General features: G+C 39.6%; 2 protein-coding genes across 5 annotated transcripts in view; both read right to left on the bottom strand.

Annotated features, from left to right (window-relative positions):
• Positions 1-11,343, bottom strand: part of grxcr2 (glutaredoxin and cysteine rich domain containing 2) — a 19,679-nt gene extending 8,336 nt beyond the window's left edge. The window contains exons 1-2 of one of the 3 annotated variants that reach the window (XM_086098532.1): positions 11,212-11,343; positions 41-171 (exon numbers count right to left, since the gene is read on the bottom strand). In XM_086098532.1, the coding sequence (XP_085954658.1) occupies positions 41-97 (57 nt within the window). In that variant the 5' untranslated portion in view covers positions 98-171; positions 11,212-11,343. Of the gene's footprint in view, positions 1-40; positions 172-363; positions 395-3,280; positions 3,362-11,211 lie in introns of those variants that run through there. The other 2 variants (XM_086098534.1, XM_086098533.1) reach the window with 2 other exon arrangements.
• Positions 11,279-21,313, bottom strand: plac8l1 (PLAC8 like 1). 2 transcript variants are annotated; one of them, XR_015097396.1, is made up of 5 exons: positions 20,387-20,765; positions 19,196-19,401; positions 18,989-19,125; positions 18,358-18,598; positions 11,279-11,421 (listed from the first exon to the last, which is right to left on the bottom strand). XR_015097396.1 is itself a non-coding variant. In XM_086098536.1 (5 exons), exons 2-5 carry the CDS (start codon positions 20,410-20,412, stop codon positions 18,467-18,469), a joined length of 501 nt encoding a protein of 166 aa, XP_085954662.1. In that variant the 5' UTR covers positions 20,413-20,451; positions 21,296-21,313; the 3' UTR covers positions 17,694-18,466. The 2 variants fall into 2 exon arrangements, 1 of the variants encoding a protein (XP_085954662.1); XM_086098536.1 differs by lacking the exon at positions 11,279-11,421 and adding an exon at positions 21,296-21,313 and having other exon boundaries at positions 17,694-18,598; positions 20,387-20,451.

Genomic DNA, 21,313 nt, shown 5'->3' with positions numbered 1-21,313 from the left:
TGACAAGAAGCATTTGGTGATCTCTCCCCGTGGAACTCACCTTCATTTGCTTGGTGCCTTCATGTCGCTGACTGTTTTTTCTCTGGGTTTCCTCCATGACGGCTGGTGGGATGCAGAGAGCCGGCGGGTCGGTCCAGAAGGCGACAACGTCGGCATTAAGCAGTCACAGTTCTGTGATGGACGGCAATAGACAAGAGCACAGCGGCGTTGAGAGTCTCGCTCAAGAGCCCTTCATTGTCTTGTGTGTGCGTGTGTGTGTGTGTGTGTGTGTGGTGCCTTCCTGTGCTTAACAATGAGCCACCATTGGCCCACCTTTATTGGTAAGCACGTTGAATTATTCACACCTGGATCGTGTGTACGTACCAAAGAAGAAACCAGAAGCTCTGTCATCAAATAGTTATGACTGCTAGAATAGAAGCGCGTGTGCACGTGTGCGCACGTGCGCGCGTGGGAGTCGTTACACAACAGACGACAGCCTGTCAATGGAGTGGGGTGTCCGTGTTGTAAATATGTCAGCAGGTGCAATCATACTATAATGCAATGTTAGTTCTTTATGGAAAAGGAGCGTTCTATAATATTGTACATAATATGCAGTAATAGAATTATAAGAATTGGGGGCTGCTGTGGCCGCCTAGGCCACCAGGGGCAGTATAAGACAGACAGACAAAAGTACTGTTGAAGATATCGCTACTCCTCTCTCAAGTCATCAGTACGGCACTAATATTAGTTGTTCTGCGCAGAGGATAAAGACTATATGACTGCAGCCCTTGTAGTCAATCCTTTGCCGAAAAGCAGGGGTCTCAAACCTGTGACCCGGGAGCCATTTGTGGCCCACAGGATATTTTGCGGCTCCCTACTTGATATCAAAGTTTAATGTTAGTGCGGACCACCATTTTTTTCCCACGGTGGTTTCGTGTTTGTTCTTTTTCCTCTCACTTATGGGCTAGCATAGCTTTGGCTTTTGACCCCTTTTGGCGAAATGTAATTCTGAAGTGACGCCAAGTGGAAGGAAAATATCCTGTCACCCAGTCATGTATTTTCTTTTCTTTTTTAAGAGTCAATTTCAAAAACATCAGGAGACGGAATGTTTTTTTTGTTGAGTACAGGGGGTCACTGACATGTCTTGAATGCACAAAAAAAGTTACAGTGATCAAGAAATCGGACATGCTGAGGACGGAGTAGTATATAAAGTAGCAGGGACATGAGAGAGAGGACTGGGTCAACAATCTTGTTCACAAGAATTGTTATTCATCAATAAAGATTGAGAAGACTGGATTAGTCTTGTGGGAGGTAAACTACAAAGCACACGTATGTCTGATTTGGTTTTTAATCGTAATTAATCGCATGACTTCAATAGATAGATTAATCGCAAATGTTATATCTGTTCCAAAGGTACAATAAAATACTTTTTTCTAAGTTTTTATACTCTTGTTAACATAAAAGTGGAAAAAATGTTAAACTAAGAAATATGGCTGCATCTTTTAGTCATTGCTACAGTAATTTCATAATAATTCATAAAATTGAGTTAAACTTGAAAAGATGTACTGTAGAAAACGTAAAGTGGGACATTGATTTCTGTTGATGTCATTTTTCTGCCACCAGATGGCATAATTGCATTTGTAAGACGGAGGCAGCGCTGCATTTTTCTTTTCATATTGAGAGCTATCTCATCTTTAACATGAAGTAACTTCTGCGCCTTTTTAAAATTGTAAAATACAACTTGACCCCAGTCTCCGCAAATATATGCATTATTATTAAATGTATTACTGCTAAATTTGGACGAGGACGTGTGCGCTGCGTTGCGACTGGAATTCCCTCAGTACAGGCTTTCTAAGTAAGGCGCGGTCATTAATCGCAAGTTTAAAAATTAGTGTCATTAGAGGAAAAATTAAAGGAACTCAGAATTAACGAACACATTTTGACACGCCTTGTCAAAAATCAAATCGACGACATCCGGGATTTCACTTATTGCGGTTATTTCTTTGGAACGTAACGCCAGCGATAAATGAAGGAAAAACTGTACATTCAAACATTTACAGAAGGCCAAATTCATTTGACATGAAAAGGCCACAGTGCATTTTAGTCGTTCTCTGGAACAAAAAATGCGTGCGTGATTTCGGAACGAAAGCGGCCATCGTCCACGTAAGCATTTCACGCTCCACTTCAGTTCCATCACCCGCATCAACATTCGACACGAGCTTCATTCATTCATCCGTCATGTTGTGAAGTTCAGCCGGTGCACGCGTGCCGAGTCGCCGCCTCTCGTCATGTTGTTTACGCCTCCATACAAAAGCCGTCACATCAACACGGTGGCATTATTTTCTGTTCTCTTGGGGTTTGTGTGTGTGTGTGTGTGTGTGCGTGTGCGTGTGCGTGTGGGTGTGGGTGTGTGTGTGTGTGTGTGTGATGCTTGCAAAATGTCAAACGTCTTTCCGGATAGCTCACAGGTCAAATGTGACAGGAATTGTCAAAAGCATCATGAGCGTCAATTTAAGGTGGAAGCGTTGAAGAAGTTAACGTCAAACTCAAATCAAGCGTCTCCTTCTGTGTCAGCCAATCAGTTTCTGACTCCTGACCATCCGTTCATCTGGGAAATTGTTACGGTTTCCATGACAACTTCTTCTCCTTTTTGAGCTTCTTTGCAACTCCTTGAGGGACTTTTGTCTGTATACTTTTCATTGCGGAAAGGCAAAAAAGAAGAAAAAAAAGGGCCCTACTGTGCTATTTTGGGCGCGTTCTCAAGAGGAATGCGAGAGCGCGGTGCAGTGAGAACCTGATTGTGAAACCAATATTGAACATTCTCGTCTTTACAAAGAGGAAATGTTACGTGCCTGCAAGGAATGCGAATCTTTGACTGTCTCACGATTTTGTTTCTATTCCGAATTTTGGGTCTGCGATTCGATTCAGAATCGATTTTACATTCAGAACGGTTTTTGATTCAAAATGATTTGATTGACAAACATTTCTGCTTCAATTTAAAGATGTGCGAAGAATTGTCATGATCTCCTGCGGTCTGGTTTGCAAGACAGCTAATGACAAATGGAGACATTAAAATGTACCAAACACACAAAACGAAGAAAATGTCACACAATGCAAATGCACTTTGTTTAGCTTGTATCCCGAACGGAGCTAGCTCATGGCTAACGCACAATAGAAAGTACCGTTGACTCGCTAACGCTAAATAGCGCGCTACTCGCGGAAATTTTATCACTCAAAAGAAAGGCTAGTCATACAAAACGTGTCAGGAATGTATAGAGAGAAGCATCTTAACATTACTCACCGGCATATGCTCTTCCGACGCTGCAAAAAAAACTTTTATTTGCATAACTTGATCGTGACTTCCCTTCTAATTTAATGTGGCTACAATTTAACAGTTTATCAGAACGCGTGGAACCACGCTGCCCCTAAGTGGCCAAATCATGTACAACACGAACAGCACTCCCAATAAAGGCACACACAAACAAGGGCAAGACAGTATCAAATAATTTACATAAAATGGATTCTGAATCGTACTAAATGAGAATCGCGATTCTTATGACAATCGATTTTATTTATTTTTTGCACATCCCTAGTGCCCGTGTCTCTCAAGTGTGAAAGTAAACAATTCATTATTTTATGGTGGGAATATTTGGTACATGACACTAATCCTCAGGCTATTTTGACACTTGCAAATGTTCAAAATTTTGGAGAGAAAAAAAATGCTTACAATGTCACCTTTAAATGCATTTGCATTGAATCAGATTGGATGGTGCAGGTGTAACTAATGAAGTGGCCTTATCCCCCCGGCACCAAACTTGACTTTCCAACACCGGCTCTGCCTTCAGGCGGCTCCGTGACAGCAAGGAGGAAAATGAGTGAGGAGTTGAAAAGAGACAGACGAGGCTACGTAGGCGGGCAACCAAGGGGAGGAGTGATGAAGTGCAGATTGACGGGAAAGAGCATCCGTGTCTCAAATCATGTCAGCGGCTGAAGGTTACGTGAAGAAAAATAGATCAAGTCCATCGCTTGACATGAACTACACGAGAATATACTCTTCACATATTTTTAGCAGCCAAAAGGCACACCTGTGCAATCATCATGCCGTCTAATCCGCATCATGGGGTGGACGGATCGTCTCGGCAAAGGAGAAGTGCTCACCAACACAGATTAAGACAGATTTGTCAAGAAGAATTGAGAGAAAGATTCTGTACATAAATCTCTGAATTCAGCTCGTATATAATGTTGTTGTAAATGTATATTGTGTTAGCTTTGTTCAGGAAATGATGACTTTACAGGGTGCTGTGGATGTAATAACAAGTCGTCATATTCACATGCTGAGGTCCAAGTTTATGAAGTCTAATAATGGAAAAAAAATATAATGACAATGCAAAAATTGCGGATCAGATTAAGTGGCCATTGAAAAGAAATGTGCTCTACGGCAGGCAGCAGCTTTTTTTTTTTGCTTTTTTTTTACAGCAGCATTTAAACGTCATCATCTTAATTAGAGTATCAATCAAAAGCGAAAGCAAAGATAGCAAGCTAAGATTTTTGTTGAGGGCTGATTGACGTCTCAATTAGCCGAAGAGGGCGACTCGTGACTTGCAATGCATGCAAATTTAAAAAAACGAGTGGCGACTGCCAACGTCGATTTCATTTCAGGACCTCGAAGAAAAGCGGCATTGTAATTGTGATGAGTGCTTGTGTCGTTGCCATGGCGACACTGGATCACCTCTATTAGTGCTCTATTATAGCATTATTATTATTTTTAAAGGCATTAGCTTAAAATCTATTTTTACAGTAAAAAGGGGCCCGGGGCTCAAATGTGTATTTGATCAGATATTTATATAATTGCTTCATGGGGTTGGAACAGTTTTCTCATAAAGCAATGTAGATCTTTTTTTTTATTTTTTTTATTAATTTGAACTATTTCTATTAGTTTTCCACTTTTGTTAATAAGAGTATGAAAACCTTTAAAAAATATTGTACATTTAGAACAGATATAAAATTTGTGATTAATCATGAGTTAATTATTAAAGTCATGTGATTAATTAGAAAAAAATATTAATTAATCACATGACTAGTTAACTCACGATTAATCACTAGTTTTATATCTGTTTAAATGTACAATAAAAAAATTCTAGGTTTTCACACTTGTTAACAAAAGTGGGGGGGGGGATTAAACTAATAGAAATAGTTACAATGAATTTTTGACATCTATAGCCGTCAATGGCAGTGAATGAGTTAAATCAACTTGGACTATCAGAGGAAAAGTGTTATGATAACAATACAACCAGGAATGGCATTTTTGCAACTTTGGAACTACCCAATACAATATGATAATTAAATAAATACATGATTTTAACTAAGGAATTTGATTTAGAATCAGCTCCTAATGCCACTAACTAGGCCACACCCATTAAAAAGCACACCAACACAAACGAATGTGTGTTCAGCAAAGGTTTTCCGTCCTGATACGGCCCCGAAGCTCATTTCATCCACGCTACTCTCAAGATAAGCTTCCGTGTATTAGAGAGAAGGAAATTGATGAATTACACTATTAATGGAGAAAAAGCCTCCTGGACTAGCCAAAATGTGGAATATTTATGACTTTGCCTCGTCTAAACATATTGCCGCAACTTTATTTTCCCCCCGCTTTGTTTTTCAATGATTGTTCAGTCAACGTTGATCCAAAATGTCTATGAGCAAATGCAACACACAAGAAAGCAACTGATTGCTAAACCTTCAGGGAGCTTTTTAATTCCTGCTTTCTTCCTTTGTTACTTCCACATTTAGCTTCGCAAATGTCCAAGCTTCAATTTGATACATTTACGAGATCTTATTTGGAACGGACAAATCAGGTGCAATTATACAGTAAAATTCGTAGCCTGCGAGATATTCGAATGGAAAAGACTGGGAGCAAATAAACTCGTGAAATAAATAAGCTAAACCCATTTGTAATGTGGAAGCGAAGACGTCCTAAAGCTCCAAACGATTTGTTTCTTTGTAGCTGTTGCTTTGCAATGTTGTCGTCGTTGGCAACGATGAGAGCATGTCAGAGCTTGAAAAAAAGCGAGCTTATCGTGATATCGCGATATTAAAACTGCCACAATATCGTCGGAGTCAAGTCACGACATTAAACGCAGCACATCTGTTAAAAAAGTCCGGTTGATTTCCATTTGTGCAGTTCTCGCACCCTCTGGTGGCAAGGTTTTTTAGTGAAGTTTAATTTTCACAAGGCAAGTTTTTTGTCCCTTCTATGTTTAAAATCCTCACATAATATGCTTGTGAATCGACGAAGAAGAAGAAGTTGTGAATCAACTAATATTATGCTTTTTTTTTTAGTATGAGCACAATAGTGTGACCTTTTCTTTTATATCGCCAACCTCCCCACAACATTGTGATAATATCGTACCCTTCCGACCCATCCGTCATGTGTGATCTGAGCTGCGGTGAATATTTTGGATCTCGTTCGTTTTTCGGTCCATTTATTTCATTCACTGCCATTGACAGCAGATAAACGTCAAAAATTCATTTGAACTATTTCTACTAGTTTAACATTTTTTTCCACTTTTGTATGAAAAACTAGAAAAAAATTCATTGTAAATTTAGAACAGATATAAAATTTGTGATTAATTGTGAGTTAACTAGTGAAGTCATGCAAGTCAATTAAAAAAATGTAATCGCCTGACGAGATGATTATTGACTCATTCGCTGCCATTGACAGCTATAGACGTAATAAAATAATTTAAACAATTTCTTTTAGTTTAAATTTTGTTACCACTTTAGTTAACAAGAGTATAAAAGCCTAGATTTTTTTTTAAATTGTATTAGAACAGATATAAAATTTGTGATTAATTATGAATTAACTAGTGAAGTCATGCGATTAATTACGATTAAAAAATGTAATCGCCTGACACCCCTCATTTTAATAATCTTTTCTTAAAAAAAAAGAAAAGATTATTAAAAAAATTAAAAAAAAAATTTAAAGAAAAGATTATTAAAAAATTTGGGGCATCAGGCGATTAAAATTTGTAATCGTAATTAATCGCATGACTTCACTAGTTAACTCATGATTAATCACTAATTTTATATCTATTCTAAATGTACAAAAAAAATATTTCTAGGTTTTCATACTCTTGTTAACAAAAATGGGGAAACATTTTTAAACTAATAGAAATAGTTCAAATGAATTTTGGACGTCTATAGCTTTCAATGGCAGTGAATGAGTTAAAGATTAGGAGCGTCAGGCCATTAACATTTTTAATCATAATTAATCGCATGACTTTAATAGTTAACTCATGATTAATCACAAATTGTATATCTTTTCTAAATGTACAATACTTTTTTTTTTAGGTATTTCATACACTTGTTAACAAAAGTAGAAAAAAAAAATTAACTAATAGAAATAGTTAAAATTATTTTTGGGACGTTTATAACCGTCAATGGCAGTGAATGAGTTAATTTAGCATAAGTCTTTTTGCTCACTGCGTCGCTCTTCTCGTCTTGGCTGCTCCCTTTGAACAACCACATGCTCGTCTCGAGCATTTGTTTACTTATCTTTATCTGTCTTTTGTGTCCTGTCGTTTGTCTCTTTCACTTGTCTTTTGTCTCGACATGCTTCCGTCTTAAGATACTTTCTGGGGATTTTCTCACTGAATCCTGCTTCCTTTTGCCCCCAACCCCCGCAGGCTTGTAATAAAATAGAAAACTGTCGGAGATGTTTAGCGCACCATAAATTCCCAGATGGGCCCTGGATAACAGGACCATTTATGTGTGTCCACTCTTTATTGGACAAAGAGACATATTTGGGGACTTGGGTGGGTGTATCTTGCAGATGCAGGGACGGACGGATGGACCGGCGACAGACGTCAAAAATTCATTTGAACTATTTCTATTAGTTAAAAAAAAAAATCCACTTTTGTTAACAAGAATATGAAAACCTAGGGGGAAAAATATTCAACATTTAGACCAGATATAAAATGTGTGTTTAATCGTGTGTTAACTATTGAAATCATGGGATTAATTAGTTTTAATTTAGTTTTAATTGTAATTAATCCCATGATTTCAATAGTTAACTCATGATTAATCACACATTTTATATCTGTTCTAAATGTACAATAAGAACCCTTTTCTAGGTTTTCATACTCTTGTTAACAAAAGTGGAAAAAAATGTTAAACTAATAGAAATAGTTCAAATGAATTGTTGACGTCTTAAGTCGTCAATAGCAGTGAATGAGTTAAAATCTGGTATTTTTTTCATATAAAACCAGAATAATGGCAACAGCAGCATAATAATAAAGGTACTTTATAGCTCATAAAAATACAAAATTGATTATTTAAGAAGAATAAAAAGGTAACAAAGTGTCAGTCTCTCTCCTGGAGAACGTTTTGCCGCCTCGTTGCATTTGCTTGCCTTGACTAGTTGTCTCGTCATGTGATCTTCATCATAATCCTGTCTTTGAATTAAGCGACGTTTTCGGCGCAGGCGGCAGCGCAGGCCGCTCGTGTGGCTGTATCAACGTGCAGGCACAAATTTCCGCGTCCGTCGTCATCGTGCTGAATGAAACCTCCAGCAGTCGGCTCACTCAACGCCTCATCGCGCTTCCTTGTATGTGTCGGCCTTTGAGTGACGTGTCATCCTCTCAAGACGCTCGCTCGATTGGACACGCTCGCATGGGCACAGACTGTGTTTGTCTCTGAAGGAAGACGAGGCCGCTTGGTTCTTGATTATTTTTTGATTTCTAAAGACTTGCTCACATTCCGCATGCTTTGTTTCAAGAGATCCCACTCTAAAAACTGTTGAGTCAAAAATAACCCAATATGGGTCAAAAATGGATGATCCTCTACTTGGCTAAAATTGACCCAACTTTTGAGTCAAAACGTAGGGAATTTTGTATAAAGCAATCCAGGAAGTTAGGTCAGGTCATATCCTTGGGCCAGTTTGACGTGCCTTTGGATGAAAAATGGGGTCATTTTCTCTAAATGAACTTTCTAGGGGTTTTTTTTGTTTTGTTTTGCTAAAAAAAAAAAAAAATGTTTGGGGGGGTAATTCTGTATAAAGACAAAAAAAACATAACGTTTTGGTCGATCCTCTACTTGGGTTAATTTGACCCAACTTTGGGTCAAAAATTGAGTCATTTCATATAACAGAACCCAAAAAGTTGGGTCAATAAGACCCAAGAGGTCGTTTTGCAAAAACAATTTAAAATAAATATTAAATAAAAAAGTAATTGTGTATAAAACAACCCAGAAAGTTTCGGCAATTCTGTATAAGACAACCCATAAACGTTTTGGTCACAACCTGTACTTTGGGTAAAAAAAATAAAAAAGGGGGGTCGTTTTTTATAAAACAACCCAGAAAGTTGGGTCAAATTGACACAAGTGGTCGTTTTGCAAAAAAAAAAAAAAGACCAAAAAAAAGAAATTTTGCATAAAACAACCCAGAAAGTTGGGTCAGATCCTCTACTTGTGTCAATTTGACCCAACTTTGGGTAAAAATAAATTAGATCATCTTGTATAAAACTGAAATTTGGGTCAAATTGACCCATTAAGTGGATCAGTGCATTTTTGAGTGTAGACTTTTCTTCTTGACTTCTTGCTTGCTTGCTGTCCTGCGCATGTTCTATAGTTGGTCCCTTGCTTGTCTTCTGTCAGCCAATCAGCTCCAGCCAACTTTGTTACAATTAGCAACATCACGGAGACGAAAGCAAGGACAGCCTCAGCGGGGGACGGAAATATCATTTGAGGACTTTTCATCATCACTTCTTGCACTCTCTTGCCATCATTCCGTACGCCACCTACACACTTTGCAATGCGCTGAAGCCTTTGACATGCAGTGTAGTAATAATCCACGCGCACACACACACACACACACACACACACACACACACACACACACACACACACACACACACACACACACACACACACACACACACACACACACACACACACACACACACACACATACGGACCCAACTGACACGCGTCCATGAAATGAAAGAACACCTTCATATCAACGGCAGGTGCACGCGTGTGTGTAGTGGACATGAAAGCATTATGCAACATTTGCCAACATTTTAGATGCCAGCTAACATATGCACAAGGGTCAAAAGGACATTTAATGGGATGTGACGGATTGCAAATGGCCTGCAGGTCTTGTTTTTTTTTTTTTTTTTTTCACACTAAACAATGATGACAAGGTGTAATCATGCAGCAAGAAAAGTATTCAATTAAGACTTTCAAATAGGGAAAGATACATTTTCGTGAGTATGGGGGGTGGGGGGGGGGGGGGGGGTTTGCAGATGCTCACCAGACCTAAACTTGCTTTTAAGTTTTAAGCATGATAGAATTTTGATGCAAAAGATTTTTGTATTTTTAAGTATATGCATAAAAATAAGTACATTTCTAAGAAATTACAAACTTTTGAACAAATAGTGTATAAACTTGAGAGTAAGTGTTTGGAATATTACGCTATTCTCACGTGTCCTAACTGACCCCCCATAAATGAACATTTGACTCATTGAAACATTTTTGGAATGATATTTGTATTCTAATTGATGAAGTGTCAAATCTAAAGCAATCCATCAACTGGCGGCAAATTAAAATTCATTTGTGTGGCAGAATGAAGCCACCAAATGTTTTTTGCCTTGTCAAAACATTGCTCTAAAGTGTATCTTTTGCAAAGTGACAGCAGAGAAAAGGAAATAAAAAAAAAAGGCTGTGTTTGCTTTTGCCTGCAGGGCACTCACTGACTTAACAGCAGCTTTTCCATTTCTGTCCTGAAGGCTCACTGGTGGGAAAAAAAACTCGATTTGCACATTAAAAAAAAAAAAACTTTCCATTTCATTTTGGCCCTGCATAGGTCATAAGGGACTGAGCTGCTACTGGAACACTGCTTGCATTGCCTGCAACTTTTGTTACCAGCTCGCAATATCACACCATTGCCATAAGAAATATGAGCAGGTACGGTACCGCGCAAAAAAACACTTTTATATTAAAATAATTAAATGTTATTTTAAATACTATAGGCAACGATAAATTATCATCATTATTATTAGATTACGTTACAGCATGTGATGGTCAATGGTGGAGGCACATGGTGGTATGAACTTCACCCTGGCCACCCCAATGAAAAAAATTCTGGCTACGCCCCTGGTGATGGTATATGTTAAATAAAATACATAAAATGAGGTAAGGCTGTGCAAGATTAGTTGTAAAAAGCCGACTCACCCAACTGTGTACAGTTCCCGTTCCTCCGATCCATGGAAACCTCCAGGATCCCGAAGCCACCCAAGGCTTCACAATGCAACAGATAAACAAATAGTCCTCGTAAAAATTCACTTTGAAACTGTCACATGAAAGAAGCGGAGATGGCACATTCAAAGGAGACTTTCTCCCCCTTCTGCTTTTTCTTCAGATGCCAATAAGGCTCCACGTCGCCTGCAGAGAGAACAGTTAAGCACTTAGAAACTGCATTTATTCACATCAAATCAATGAATGTTCCCCGTTGATGTGAATTGAAAGGCCATTATGTCTGATGACGTTTTGCCGGACGTTATGGATGGATGCCACTTCATGACTCGAACCCGCCATGATGTGTGCATGTAGCACATTTAGACTATTTGCAATTGTCTATGCCAGTGGTTCGCAACTTTTTTACACCTAAAAAAAATTATTTGCTATCCGAGGAGCACCATCATGACTGGCATTAAAATACAGTAGTTAAAAAAATTAATAAAAAGCATACTATCATTGAAAACCACTGTAACGTAATGCATCTTGAATATTAAATAAATGAAACTGAATAAAAAAGCTTAAATGATTCTGTTTTTAAAAGTTGAATACAACTGTACTTGAAAATGTATTCTACATGAAAAGAAAACAATTTACAAAAAAAGAAAATTTTAAGGCTACATTTATAGGAAGATAAAAGCAATATGAACTTCCTGTGCCATAGACTGAATTGTAAACAACGCATACCACTAGAGGGAGCCGACATACCATTAGCGCTTCACTAGCCTATGCTTTCGCTGTAGTTTAGATTGACCTTGATCAGTTTTTAACTTATTCACTGCCATTGACGACTATAGACATCAAAAAATAATTTTAACTATTTATATTAGTTTCACATTTTTCCCACTTTTGTTAACAAGAGTATGAAAACCTAGGGAAAAAAATATTGTACATTTAGACCAGATATAACATTTGTGATTAATCGTGAGTTAACTATTGAAGTCATGTGATTAATTACAATTAATTAGTTTAGTTTTAGTTTTAATTGTAATTAATCGCATGACTTCAATAGTTAACTCCATGATTAATCACAAATTTTATATCTGTTCTAAATGTACAATAAATACTTTTTTCTAGGTTTTCATACTCGTTCACAAAAAACAAAACTAATAGAAATAGTTCAAATAAATTTTTGACGTCTAAATCCGTCAATGGCAGTGAATGAGTTAACGTGTTTATTTGAATGGGTATATCCAATCTGTGCCTTTATGTTATGTTACATCGCATTGGCAAATATCTGAAAAAAATCGCATTTGCATCCATATTTGAAATTGACCTGGTTCCGATGTTAACCAAATTTACGCTGCTAGAACTCGATGTCCTAATTGTGACACTTGGGATATTTTTTTTTTAATCTGAATGGCATCGCTTGAACAATGCAGTATTAATTCAGCATTATATCCTCTTGCATGTTCCAAGAAGCAGCTAATTAACTCATTCACTGCCATTGACAGCAATAGACATCAAAAATGTATTTGAACTATTTCTATTAGTTTGAATTTTTTTCCCATTTTTGTTAACAAGAGTATGCAGGCCTACATTTTTTTGGGGGGTACATTAAGAACAGATTTGTGATTAATCGTGAGTTAACTAGTGAAGTCATGTGATTAATTACGATAACAAATTTTAATCTCCTGATGCTCCTAATTTTAAATAATCTTTTATTTTAATATTTTTTCTTTAAATTTTGAATAATCTGTTTTTTTAAAGAAAAGATTATTAAAAATTAGGAGCTTCAGTCGATTACAATTTTTAATCGTAATTAATCGCATGACTTCACTAGTTAACTCACGATTAATCACAAATTGTATATCTGTTCTAGTACAATTTTAAAAAATTATAGGTTTTCATACTCTTGTTAACAAAAGTGGGAAAAAATGTTAAACTAATAGAAAGTTTTTAAAAAATTGCGTCTATAGCCGTCAATGGCAGTGAATGAGTTAACAAATGTATATCCGTGAACGAGAACTGAGCAAGTACGAGTTAACAGACCGATAAACACAAGAATGAGCTTGCTGTAATAACTTTTGTCACTTTTGTTAACAGTTCAACCTTGGCGTCGGTCTATTTTCCGTCCCTGAATGCAACACGCCTCCTTTGTCATCCCATCGCAAGCAGAAAAGGTGAACTCACAAAAGTCCGTCGTTTTCTCTCAAGTACTGCAAGTTCGTCAAAAATCTAACGTATTATAGCTGTGCTGTGTGCAGTTTATCGATAAATCAATGACACTGTCCTTGGTGAGAACATTCTTTCTAACTACGCCTTTTTCCCCCCACTATCCTCCTACTCAGTTTCATCTGGGGTGTCTTAAAGCACAATTTGCACTGCACAAGCCTCTCTGTATACTCCACTGAATAGCGAGTCACCCCTGTGATCAAAGTGATAAATGTGCACCTCGCCCTCATTATTTGGCTGCTGTCTGACTTCATTTCGGAACGGGGAAAAAAGATGACACAGCCGCTACTAAAATTGGTGACGTGTGTTTGGCCTGAGGCTGAAATCGTAATTAAATAAGAACAGAATTTAATATCATAAATAGGACAAGAATGAAGCTAATTTTGCAATGCTGCTGGTAAGTACAGAAGTGTGTGTGCGTCTTCTTGTCACCCTGTGCTTATCAGGCACAACCCTTGACATCAAGGCATGTGTGTCTTGTGCATGGGTGTGCATTTTGACTGGTCCACACACACAAAAATGATACAATCAGCTCAATTCTCACACATCCAGTGTGTCTTGACTTGCCTATGTGTGAATGAGTGTGAGACAGAGCGAGACAGAGCGAGAGAGAGAGAGAGAGAGAGAGAGAGAGAGAGAGAGAGAGAGAGAGAGAGAGAGAGAGAGAGAGAGAGAGAGAGAGAGAAGAGAGAGAGAGTGATGGACAAAGACTAAGAGGGCTTAATAAGAAAGGATAGAGGGAGAACTGGAGAGAAGAGAGCAAAAGGAGTGAGGGGGTAGAGAGAGAGAGAGCAGGGAGAGATGAGAGGAAGAGAGAGCAAGAGAGAAAGAGGGAGAGAGAAGAGAAAGAGTGGGAGGGAGAGAGAGCAAGAGAAAGAGTGTGTGAGGGAGGCAGGAGGAAGAGAGAAGAGAGGAAGAAAGAAGAGAGGAAGAGAGAGTGAGCGAGCGAGAGGGAAGGGAGAGGGGGGAGAGAGAGCAAGAGAGAGAGCGAGGAGGGAGGAGAGAGAGAGAGAGAGAAAGCGAAAGCGAGAGCGAGAGCAGGAGCGAGAGAGAGATCAGTTTGTAACTAAAGACTGTCAGTGAGGATGTGATATGAACGGAGTGGAAGTGTGTGTGTGGGGGGGGGGGGGTGCGTGTGCGTGCGTGAAGTCCAGGTGCTACATGTTGTAATCACCAAGGGAGCAACTGTTCCAGCTTTGCAGATTTCACCCCACTTTTCCCTTTTTCATATTTCTCCTTGTCTACTTTGTCAGTGTTGTATGAAGAAGACATTTGAACATTCTCCATCTTACGCGCCGCATGGAATTACAAACAAATCGAGCCTTTTAGGTCTTTAACGTGAAGTAATTACAAGTTAACGTTGCCTGCGCCTGACGGAAGTCCTCCCAAAAAACGGATCCACGTAAAACTAGACTCAGCAAAAGTCATTTATATTTTCCAACTGAAATGATCAGCACCATATTGATGATCTTGCTGACTGATACCTCGATTACCACTTGCGCCAAAACATTCCTCAAGATGCACTGCCTCGATATGCATCAAACACTTAATTATTTATATACTCCTGACATTCTGCTACACTGTGCCTGTGTGAACTTGCCATCTGTAACTTACTTGTCAAGAAATTGCATCTTACATATTAGTTGTTTTTAAGTTCTTCATACTTCTGTTTTTAATTGCGCATGAGCATTTTACTATTTTCTGTCTTGTTTTTAGTCTTGCTGACACCGGGAATGCGAGAAACGGAATTTCGATTGCTTTGTATGCCTAATACATATAAAGAAATTGACAATAAAGTTTGACTTTAAAAAAAAGAAAAGAAAAAAGGTTATCACGGGACTTTTTACATGGCAACAAAAGGTGCTAGCCATCAGCTAGCTCAGTCGCAACTCGCAAGCTAACATGCTTGCGGGGCTCAGTTGATCCGCAGCATCACTTCCTTGCTTGGGAATTGAAATAAAAACTCCAAACTGTTCTGAAAATTCTGCCATCCAGTGAGGTTAGCTTAATACATCTACGATGCTAACTAGCTAGGTTATGGCTCTGCTTTTTGACTAATTTTAAAAGCCCCTAAAATAGTGTAAAAGTTTTTTTTTAATGAACTCAAAGGGGCTAACTTGCGAGCTTTTGTAGCATTTCTTGTGTTTGTGTTTTGTTTCCTGCTTGTTTAGAAGCTAGTGTCTGAATTTTGCACATTAGCTAACTGCCAAGTTGGTTACCAGCTACAGCTACATCGCCATGAATGCTGACGGCGTTAACCAGTCTGCTGTTATTTTCTAGGGGACCTTTAAAAGCAAACGAGATTCGAACAGTTCACCTGTGACCCGAAAAAGGGCACACAAAAAAATAGAAACAGCAGTGAAAGGTGATCAAATAGGAAGGGGGAAAATGAGTGGCGGTTGGTCTACTTTGTCGCCTCATCATCTTTACAAAAGTGGTGGTGGGAGTGCAACTGGGGGCTCTGATGTGCTCCCCCTTGAGCCATGTTTTGATTTCATCTGTTTGCAAGTGGCGAAAGAGTGCGATGGAGCCTAAATGACTCATACACACATTTCCCCAAAGGGCTGTTTTCTATAAGCGCGTGTGCGCATCTGATGCATCTGTGCGTTTTGATGCTGAAAGTGCAGGAAGTAATATGAGCGCGCACGTTTTATGGCCCGCCTGCTGACTTGAGATGCGCCAGGACTGCTTCAAATCTTGACCTCTTCTCCCGCTGGGGGAATCCGGATCTGACCTCAGATCAGCACACTGGACTGACTACTTCTCCCTCTGGGCAGCTTCACTCACAATGATTATTATTAGAAAACAGTCAAATCGCATCTGCAGCAAGACTGCCCCCTGGTGGCTGAGGAGGCGGAGGCGGAGGCGAAGCCCCCCCCCCCCCCCCCCCCCTCTGGAATGGCACAGCCACAAGCCTTTTTCAGTCACAACTGGGAAAAATTCCCAAGCCACAACTGGCAGAACCCAGAAGTGGGAGGGGGGAAAAAAACACTTTTCCCAATGGCTTTTTTCTTCTTCTTGTTTTTTTTACATCTCTGGCTGTGACAGATTCGTGTTCCAGGACTGCACAGCCCTGGCTGTAAAAGTCAATAAACCTTCTGAAGTCACAGAAGGGGACATGGACAGACCCAGAAATGACCTTAAAATCCAATATTTCCTATTCGTGGGGTTTGCCATGGTTTTGGTACTAGATCAGCTGTGCAGTTAAAGAAGAGTGATGGAGAAACCAAGCCAGCCAAACTGGCACATGAAATCAATCAGTTCACTTTAAGTGTTTTGGGGGGAGGGGACTAGGCAAAATTCTGTTCCCACAAAAGCCCCACAATAGGCACTTTGCAGTCAGCAGGCACAAGAAGCTTTCCAAACTAGAACCTGGACCCAAAGATTGCCTTTTACTTACTCTTTCCTCCTGGCTCGCATGTATTCCTATTGAGTGTCCAGTAACATGAGGCCATGTAGAACTGGCACAAAATCCAGTGATATAGCGACAATTCCATCATGTAAAATTAGATACGTTGGTCAAAAATCTGCGATACAGTGAGACCGCAAAAAGTGGCGAGTTTTTGGGTTACAACATTTTCTCTTTAACAACAGGAATGCGACTTTTCCCAAATTGCTGCGAATTAGCTGCCAGGTAGTCAGCCACCTCCACTAGATGGTAATTAATGGCATGTTTGCCCTTTGAGCACCCATCTGCTTTGTGTATAACGATGTTTTCACACGCTTGCTGGCTGGCATTTCAAACTGAGCGAAGCGCAGCAATCAGGATTAATAACATGATTGAACGCCCGCAGGATGGGAACGTGTGGGCAGGGATGCGTTAAAAGGCACAATTGCAAATATGAAAACGCAATTTATTATCAACATGCTTTCGGCGTCTGAGCATCTCTCGTCAGGGGTCCCACTGGGCACTTTATTAGGTACTGGCACAATCTAAAGCATAAAGGGCCAACATTTTTCCTCAGATGGCCACATACCACATGACTGCTCATTTCTGAATACAAAAGGGTGTGCATACTTGTGCAACACCATTGTCATTCATGCCCCCCCCCTCCTCCCCAATTTACAGTATGTTGCACAGGCTATTAGTCCATAATGGTGGAAAACGTTTTGTCTTGTTCCCATTTTTCATATTCATACATTTAAACAGGGGTGTGAAGACTTTTTATATCCACTGCATTGGCTCAGCCGATGCCCATCTTTGCTTTGCGCCCGCATTGCTTCCACGCTTTATCTCGCCGACATGTAGCAGAGGGGGATTACATTTAATGTGTCAGCTGACCTTTGGCGTACAAGACAAAAATCAAAAAGCTCAGACCTGCAAAATCCATAAAGCATTACAACGCGGCGGCTGCAAAGATTATGAGGCTCATATTTCTGGACGTGCTGTAAAATAATATAGATCATTTTTCTTTTCTTTTTTTTCTACAATGCATTTTGATGAGAACCAGACAAAGCTGATTATGGTAGTAAAGATTGCACATTTATAGCACTTGTCTTTCAGAATTTGGAAACACATTTGTTGAACAGTATACAGGTGTACTCATAAAATTGCTAACATTAGCCAAAAAGTGTCCACTGTCCGCCACATATTTTGTATTTCTTGACAACATAACACAATTTTCATCTAATTAACAAAACAAATATCAAGTCTCAAAATCACCTTATGGTCATACTTGATGCATCATATAAATAATAACACAGGCTATAATTTACACTAAATTTAAAGCTGTTCCTAATATTTTGTCCTCTGCATGTTGACAATTAGGTAACCAAAGTCAGAATAATCGCCAAATGTCATGATAATGCTTAATTGTGATTGTCATGGCAGAGTTAATTAATTGTGCATTAGTATTTTTCTTTAATAAAGACAATTGCTGCAATAGATTTCCGATGGTGCAAGTGTACCTAATGAAGTGGCCAGTAAAGGCTTCCTTCAGGGTCCCTCCGAATGAATGAGAGTTCGAGTGCGCGAGACGGCCGCGGTAAATTCCGACTGCTGTGGCGGTGGTTCCAGTCAAGAGCACTGCAGCGCGGTGGCCACGTGGTACGTGCGAGTCAGCGTGCGCCGCTTCATCTCTCGCGCCATCTGACACACGGCCAGGGAGTAACAGCAACATGCCGCGCTCCAGTCCTCGCACATGTTCCCCTGTGGAACACAGCAAGAATGCTATTCATTCGGGATTTCGCAGTTCCACATTCACAGATCGGAATATCAATTCAGCAGAAAAACACACCTGTCTTAAAAAATATATATATCAATTTCAGGGGGCGGACATTTTGTCCAGTACTTAACACTGCCACTTCCTGTCGAGTGAAAATGACATCACGGTGTCTAAGAGCTGGGTTTGGTCATGTGACATCCACAAGCTGAGCCATTAGGCTCCATGATGTCATTTTCAGTCGACAGTAAGTGGCAAAATGGCCGCCGCCTGAGATGGGGCCTAAAGAGGGAGCTGGAGGGGCCCAAGCTTTGACAGGAAATATTGACAGCAATTTTCAAAATTATGGGTCCGCATCCCCCCCCCATGAGACTCACTCGTATCTTGTAGCGCTCCCTGAGTGCGACCCTCATGGCGAAGGTGGACCCTGGCAGGAGAGGCAAACACAAACACTCGCCGTACTGGTTAGCGAGACTCAGGTCCAAACAGCACGGCGCCAGCGCGCCGACGACACCTGCGCAGGGAGAACGCATTCTCAAGCACCGGAAGCAAAGAAGGACAACACTTCCATGAACATCTGTTACATGTCCACTTGTCCCCGCAGATGTCAAACAGGCCGCTGGTCCAGTCGCCGCCCGACTGCGTGATGGTGGTGATAGTCGTGGTGGTGACGCCCAGACCGGGCTGGGTCAGCGCCGCTGCGTAAGGGCCGTTGTTTGACCTCCAGTTCGGCTTACTTCCTGTGGACGAACTTTGATCCCCCTTCTCCTGAAATCCTGATAGAGAAGGTCTAGTACATGTTCAGTTAGTAAAACACTTTTATTGTTCTTGTATTAAGGAACCCCGACTGTCATGGCAAGTTTGCACTATATTATTTATTTGGTTGTTACTAACATAAGTATGAGGTTCATCTTTCAAAAATAATTTCCAGTTTAATAACATTTTGTAGAAACTTTATTTGGACGTGCCCCGTCATTGTATTTACGTTGCAACGCATTCTGTGCGTAGTGACGTAGAATGGCGGCAATGTGAAACGGGTATGTAGCGTTTGTAAAGGAACGATCAAAACTCTTGAATGCGCCTGGTGAATGACGAGAGCGCGGCGTGAGGGGAGGGTGACGCCCAATGACTGCCGAACGGACGCGGTGCGTTTTCCGTACGGCCGCCGCAAGGGATAGAAAGCATTCAAAATTACACGTGCTGGACCGGAAGTCGAACGTTGGCATCAAGGTAGATCCGGTATATTTAAAAAATAAAACTCTTTGCGAACTCTTTTTTTGGTGACATTTCAGTGCATTTTCTATTCAAATTAAGAGAAAGTGAAATTGTACACATTTTCAAAATTGTAAAATACTAATTTATTACTGCTAAATTTTGACGTGGACATGTCTGCTGCATTGCGACTGGAATTCCCCCAGTACATGTTTTCCAAGTAAGGGGCTGTCATTAATCGCGGCTATGAAAAATTGTGGCGTTAAAGGAACTTTAAATTAACTCAAAATTAACAAACACATTTTGACACCCCTAGAATAAATACAATTTCTACCAATTCCCAATGGGGAAATTAGCCACAACACCATTGAATCAAGTGGTGTCTCGAAAATTGAAAGCGTGTATGCATCTCTTACATTGGATGATGATCTCATTTGATTAAGTGAGTGTACTGAATGTTGTGGCTTGTGAATGTAACGCCAAGAAGGAAGGCAAGCATGTAGCGGCTTATAGCCAAAGACTATTTGCTGTAACGCTGAGTGGTGAACAAGCCAAACACTTACTGGCGTGTGACAACGGTCTGCTCCATCACTCCGAGTTGCTGGCATCCAGAGAGGGACAGGAAGGCCTGTGAGATGACGAGGATGGGGAGAAGTGACACTCACCAAGTGTGAGGGAGCATGTCAGGGGCAGATAACGCACAAGTTGAAAAAAAAAATGCTGTCCAGTAGAGATAAGTCTTCTAGCAGTCCTCTGCACTAAACGCTGCAAAAGATTTACATTAAGGTAATGTATGGATTAGCATACACTTAACAGAAATGTACTATTTACAGGTTAATAATTAAAGATCTCGAATTCTGTAAATCAGGTTTGAATGATTGATAACATTTTGGGGATGTAGTACAATGATGAATGTCTGACTCTTTACTCTCCACAACCAAAACGTGTTTACAAAGCAAGCAGCTAGATACTCTCCTTCACGCTTTCAAGTCTATCATCCCTTTCAACATGACAACATGACTCCCTCCCCTTCCTTAAAGTCACAGGTTCATCAAAGACACACATTCATATAGTATAATAACTGCATACAGTACATTACAATGGTAATTTTAACCAATCATTCATTGACACACAAATATTGCTTGTGACGACATTAGTCACATTAAATATTTTTTATTCATCAATCTCAAGTTTGGACTTATTTTTCCTGTAAATTGCATACAACTAATACAAATGTTTTTTTGTTTGTTTTTTGAATCACCTAAGCATACGATCAATTAATATTTCAATAAGAAAAATTTACATTTAAGATACTTAAGTAGATATTCATTATATATATTTTAGTTACAGCATATTGAAAAAAAATCAAAGGATTACATATTTATAGTGCAACAGGGAAAGTGTACCAACCTACATACGAGTTGAAAGTACTTTTAAAAATATATATACATATTTGACAGAGCTCTACAAACCTTAAAGCTTTGTCCCAG

Source organism: Leptonotus elevatus, chromosome 16 (genome assembly GCF_054856555.1).
Source record: "Leptonotus elevatus isolate MCC_2025b chromosome 16, RoL_Lele_1.0, whole genome shotgun sequence".
NCBI classification, from domain to species: Eukaryota; Metazoa; Chordata; class Actinopteri; order Syngnathiformes; family Syngnathidae; genus Leptonotus; species Leptonotus elevatus.
The sequence above is the reverse complement of the archived record's forward strand: the minus strand, read 5'-3'. Positions and strand labels throughout refer to the sequence as shown.